Consider the following 6,000-nt stretch of genomic DNA (forward strand, 5'->3'; position numbering starts at 1 on the left):
TCCAAACACGCCGCCTGAGCATTTGATCTCGCACGACTGAGCTCTTTGTCCAAGATTCCTCTGGTTGTACTGGCGTTTGTTCAAATGCTGCTAGTTAGTACCTAGGCCGATATACAAATCGAGGCCCGGCCCGAGCTAGGTATTGATATGGCCAGCCGAAACATTCGGCTATGCAATTGGTGGAGCACGTTCCACGGTTGCATCTGAAGACTTGAGGCTGGTTGTTGGATGTCTGTTACCAGCCACAAGGTTTTCTGTCCAGAGTCAACCACAAACCTTTTGATTCTTTTTCACGATGCTCCATCCCGTCTTTCTTCACGGGTCATCGCTTGCTCCACGTAGCTTCCGCTAACAAATGCCCGCCGGGAATATCCTGGGAAGTGGTGATTTATGACGGTGAACTGGCGGTCAGTAAAGAAGGTTCAAGGAAAGAGGCTTGTCTAGAGGGTGCGACACGGCCAAATACATACCTACCCGGTTCATTGTTGGGGGTTGATACATGTTGCCAACTTACGCTGATATCGGTACTGGGCAGCTAAGAACCAATTTATCGTTGGGTTCCAGGGCTACGCCTTAGTACTTACGAGTCGCTGAGCACACATCATGCGACCATGTTCTTCATGCACGTTGTTGTGTCCAGGCACCAGATGATGGGTTGAAGTCTGAGGATGCATGCATGCGCGCAAGGTGAACAGGCAATTTGGGCATTGGATGCCAGCAACAATGCCTAAGCGATGGATGAAACGACTTTTTTTGCATGGCAGGCAAGCTAGATTGTTGGAGCATTCGATCCTTTTCCGAAGTTGCGTAGCTCCGGACATTCAAATGGCTAGTTGACGCTTGATCAATCACGAGCACAATGGCGCCCACATCAGCTCCATCAATATGAGAATGCGCCGTTGAAAATCGGCATGCATTTCCACTTGGAGTCACCAATCTGAAGTGGGGGAGTTGGGCGATGTTAGGATGGCGTTACACGAAAACCGTTGTTAGTGTGGTCTACATGATGTAACAACCATCCTCATCGTCACCAACGACAAGAATCATTCCTGCTATGCCCTATGGGCTGAGTGTTGCGATCTTGCAAGTCATCATAGGTCCTCGTCCTATAGTAAGGCTTAGATTTCGAGCCCTTCTGAGAGTGCCACGTTGTGTCCCTCGAGCAGCCAGATAACTTCTAGCAAGGATGGGTTTCCACCTCGATGGACGTCGTGAACTTGTGACCGCCACAAGGCCTCCACCTCGATGAAGATTTTTTTTTCCTTTCTTGCTTCCATCTGCAGGCGATTACAATATCATGCTGTCTCCATTGGGCTAAACTGTCGTTGCTCTACACTCAAATCACCGCTGCCAACTCTTTGATATGTTCTTAAGCTACAAGGATGGTGTGGGGACAAGAACTAGATCTACAGTCCAGGATCTTGAGAGGGCATGCTATGTAGATGCCAACCATTTCTCAGCATTAGGAAAAACGAAGCAATTGGGTTCGTGTTCTTCCTACAAGCGACTGGATATGACGATGACTGGCATGGAGTTCCAGTGTCTGAAACACAACCGAGCCAGGATATTGCCTGATTGGGACAGGTCCTCATAGCAAAGTCAATGATAGAGCTAGGTACAGTCGGGCAGCTGATCTACTTCATATTGCTGTCGATGCCCGAACAAAGCAAATCTGTTCCGAATCAACCTTGATTATCCTCCTCTCCATTCAATCTTCCGCAGTCTTCCATCGGAGTGAAGAGCCTTTGGAAAGAAAGAGGAAAATATTGGTATTTGGTGGAGGTCCAGCCGCGCTAATTTCCCCAATTTCTTCCATACACATTTGGAAAGTGATAGATGTGGCATTGCGGGTGCCGTTCGAACAGGCCCTGAAGCCCACTTCCTACGGCGAACCAAGGCCGAGCCCTATGTCAAGTGAGCTGCGGCGCATGTGTATGTCGTTCCTTCAGCCATTAACCAGCTCGTCGGTGGGCTAGCTTACTGCCAAGGCTGGGATGACTGGATGTCTGGAAGGGTCTCTCTCACAGCACGCTGCTAGTGTTCCTGCGGGTACTGGACACGGAAACGGAGTCGGTAAACAGATCCACGAACGGGGATATCCTGGATCTTAGATTCGTCTAGTTTGCCCACTAGATTGCTAAAGTCTGAGACCGATGAAGGCAGAATAATAGGCTAACTAGGTTTGTCTGTGCCTGACGTATCGAGCACACGATTATGGAAGAATGCGACGAGGACAAGTTGAACAATACCCACGTCCTCTGCGCGCGTCATTTGCTTAGCTTGACTAACAAAATCGAGGGTGCAGAGATTCAATGATTGGATAACCGACCTAGCTGATGATGGACATAATAGACATAAGAAATTTGCTACAACATGCACACCCCTCGGTGGACAAACAAGAAGATTGACAATATTCGATGACTATAATAGGTTCCAGACAAATCAAGATTGTTTCAAGATGTATCTTGAGTTGGAAACAGAGCCAGGCGCCAGGCCAAATACAGTGAACATTTCCTGTAGAAAGTCATGTCTTCTAAATCAACCCCACTCCAACAACTAACATGATTGTTGTGTTTTTTTTTTTTTTTTAGCGGTGAGCCGCCCGTCACATACCATAGATATACTCAAATTTCGAGATCAAGCCTTGAGCAAGGTCTGTCCTTGAAGTCAGAAAGCCGCTCAGACTACACCAAGCCTAAGACCTGAACAGAGTGTGCATGAGTGGACTTGATAAACTCACTTCACCAGCCCTTGGGGCATATTAGCTTACCGTCTGGACACTTTCAAGTGCGATTAGCTACTTGTTTAGTTTGCATGTACTCATATTACCATGCCGTCTTGGAGGGACACCAACAGAGGTCTCTCGTAACAATGTCCGGACCGGTTCGGATAGGGCAAAATGGCAACTGGGCGACGAAATCGAGAGTGTTGCAAAATACTTGCAGGAGCAAGAATCCCGATTTGGCCAGTAGGTCAATGAGGCTTCGCTGCGAACCCTTGGTGGGTGGTATGTGACGTGTCATGAGGGGCATGCAATAGACGTCAGGGTCAAGCGTTTCATCCCGCCAAACCCCCCAGCTGTTCGTCACGGCTTCTTGCATACAAAGTCTGGAACAAATCAGATCCTAGCGCATACCGTGGAGTAAGTCGTCCTAGTACAGGTAAGCTTGTAGCCGTTTGCTCTAACGAGGCACTGTCAGCCCTATACTGTGGTTCTTGTTAGTGAAAGGTCTGATATACCTACAAGACGGCATGGTTGGTAAGTGAAGAAGCGTATGGATATATTGTCTGGCTCACCTATAGATGTATGCTTAAACATGGAAAATTGCAGGAAGCCGAAATGGCCATGAGCTTCGCGCTCAGACCTCGATTGCAGCGAATGAGCATTATTCCGGGGTTGTTGGGGCGCAGCAAGTGCTGAGTTGTCTGTCCCATCGCCAACCACTCGATGGCAGTACGATGCCCGTCATCATTAATATCTTTAGGCTTCAAGTACTATCATGTGCCAGGGAAGCTATCAAACGGGTTGGAGGGTAGACCAGGGGTTGCGGCTGCCAGGATCAACGAGACTGCCGACAACCCATGATTTCCCGATGACAGTGAGCCGCGCACAGGACTTGCTCATGTAGCACCAGTATATGATGTACATCGGTCGTGGCAGCGGGTAGCATCGCCTGCAGCAACGATATGGGGATGATCCATATTGGCGATTTGTTCCGCTAGGGATAATAGTATCTACTCAGAGTGAGTGCATCATGACGGCGGCGGAACACTTTGCGGTCATGGGGCATAGATGCCATTATCGAACGAAGAGCTGGACGTCGGGTCCAGGAGAGCCTCCTGGCGACACCTCCTGCAGTGCACGAAGCCGGCATGAATCTTTGTTCGGGTGCTGCCAGGCGGACGCGACCGCGCGGAGCTCCGACAAACGCCGTCCGGATCAATGGCTGACGAGCATGGCCGGTCCGGTCGACGGTAACAACACCGAGATCATCGCAGAGAGTTAGTGCGGAATGCAAGGAACCGGCCTGGATTAGGTGGCTTGTTTGTCGATTACGGGTTTCAACCAAAGTGGTAATAAGCGGGCAGATGAGCGCTTTGACAGTATCGAGACTTTCGAACAGCGCTCGCAACAATTCAATTCAAGTCGTAATTCAAGTCTAAAAAAGCAAGGAAAGCCTTATTTTAATTCGCTACTTTCATTATATAAGAATTATTAGCTAATAATAGTAGAAGAAATGAGATGAGATTGCTTTTTTGGACTTGAATTGCGACTTGAATTGAATTGTTGCGAGCGTTGCTTTCGAATATGCCGGTTAGTTTTTTATATCTGAGCTAATGCCGCCCATGGAGGTTTGAGCAGCTTGTGGTGTATGGCTGAATCCTCCTAGTGGCCTCTGTATCAGATCATGGGAGGGTAACATATCTTGAGGCCTAGTCGAATATCCATCTCAGATCCTTCCCCACATTCAGCCAGTCGACAATCTACGGGAGGAGGCCTACCAACGTACTACCTACCATGTAGATGCCGCACTCTTATGGGTGGACTTCAGACAGACATGCAACTGCAGGCTTCGCTTGGACTTCATGCGTGGAGAGATAAAAGGAAACTAACTGGAGGTATTCGTGACACGGCATTACGAAGGTTACTCCGAAATGGGAACATATTGCGATATTCCGCGGATGTGCAAGCCAAGACGAACATCAATTGCTTTTTCTTCCCTCACATTGACGGCAGCTGATGAGTTACATACCAAATTTGATAATGCGTGCCTGTGCTGAATCCCTACAATTTCCATCTTGGGTAGGGATGCTTGTTCAAGATGAAGCAAGCTGCTTTTGGCTGAAAGCTCAAGAACCACGCCTGGCCTATCATGGGCATTATTGCATGTAGGGAACTACCTAGGTATAATGCATGCAGGTAATCATGTTCGCACTAATGAGCTACTTACTGTACGTACATACAATTAATTAGGTACCTATCTTACAGTAATATTGGGTCCTGCCTGTTGATGATGAAGTTGACGTCGTTGCCGCCTCAGATCTAAACGGACCAATCCCGTCTCTATATCAAAAGTTGAAACAACCCCCCCCTCCCCCGCCAGCAGCCTACCTTAAGGCGGGAAATATATGTACTGTACTCCGTAGATGATACCTGTGTAGTCATGATATTAGTTGCTTTTGCTTTATACATTGGGCACGCCCAGAGTTTCGCCAGATACTGTCTTCTGGCTCGGAGCCCTTTTTTTTTTTTTGCTTTTACTTTTATTTGCTTTTTTTTTCTCTTTTCTTTTCTTTTCTTTTCTTTTCTTTTCTTTTCTTTTCTTTTCTTTTCTTTTCTTTTCTTTTCCGCTCATGCTTTTGCATCCTCCTTGATGCTAGTTAGCCTTTAGTTAGCACGTTAGCTGGTGTTCCTCAAAACCCTGGACTGCATAATCATAACCCCACCACACTCACTCAAGCTCAATCACTGTCATTGTTTCTCATCAAACATAGGCAAAGCTCAGCTCTTTTCTTCCCTGGAAATACCACTTTGACCCGTGGAATTCGGTTCTCATTTTTGCTCTACCTGATCCTGAGAGCGGCGCAGGCGTCTCGCAAGTACCTCATTCTTTGACCGTTCCTCCAAAGCAAAGCAAAGCAAAGCAAAGCAAAGCAAAGCAAAGACAAGCGTCTCAGCCAAAAACACACCGAGAAATTTCCCCGCCTAGGTCCATCCCTCCCAGACTCTCATTTTAGCCATGGCCGACGTTCCGCTCGTTGTTATCTCAGAATTCGCGCAGTCAGAGCGCCGCATTACACCGTCATGGTCCATCTCCCAACTCAAGGGCAAGCTTGAGACTGTCACTGGTGTTCCGCCCTCTTGCCAACGGCTCTCCCTCAAGCCCACAGCTGGCGCAGAGGCCATCGCTATCGAGGCGCCTAACGAGGACGACACCCACTTGTCCAACTTTCCCCTGGCCCCGTATGCAGAGCTTCATGTAAGTCAGAGTGCATCAT

The 6,000-nt window shown here is 48.2% G+C and overlaps 3 protein-coding genes across 3 annotated transcripts in view; 2 read left to right on the forward strand and 1 right to left on the reverse strand.

Annotated features, from left to right (window-relative positions):
- Positions 1-101: 101 nt before the first annotated feature.
- Positions 102-203, reverse strand: FVEG_00766 (hypothetical protein; the record flags this gene model as incomplete). The annotated part of the gene is made up of 1 exon (XM_018887364.1): positions 102-203. The coding sequence occupies one exon, from the start codon at positions 201-203 to the stop codon at positions 102-104; it is 102 nt and encodes a 33-aa protein (XP_018743111.1).
- A 2,668-nt stretch (positions 204-2,871) lies between these two features.
- On the forward strand, positions 2,872-3,586 carry FVEG_00765 (hypothetical protein; the record flags this gene model as incomplete). The annotated part of the gene is made up of 5 exons (XM_018887363.1): positions 2,872-3,007; positions 3,123-3,161; positions 3,224-3,259; positions 3,332-3,454; positions 3,510-3,586. 5 exons carry the CDS (start codon positions 2,872-2,874, stop codon positions 3,584-3,586), a joined length of 411 nt encoding a protein of 136 aa, XP_018743110.1.
- Positions 3,587-5,641: 2,055 nt separating this feature from the next.
- The window catches only part of FVEG_00764 (hypothetical protein), a gene marked incomplete at its 3' end in the record, with an annotated part of 1,375 nt that continues 1,016 nt past the window's right edge, over positions 5,642-6,000 (forward strand). The window contains exon 1 of the mRNA XM_018887362.1: positions 5,642-5,981. Coding sequence (XP_018743109.1) covers positions 5,742-5,981 — 240 coding nt within the window. The 5' untranslated portion in view covers positions 5,642-5,741. The remainder of the gene's footprint in view (positions 5,982-6,000) is intronic.

This window comes from Fusarium verticillioides, chromosome 1, assembly GCF_000149555.1.
Source record: "Fusarium verticillioides 7600 chromosome 1, whole genome shotgun sequence".
Taxonomy (NCBI): domain Eukaryota; kingdom Fungi; phylum Ascomycota; class Sordariomycetes; order Hypocreales; family Nectriaceae; genus Fusarium; species Fusarium verticillioides.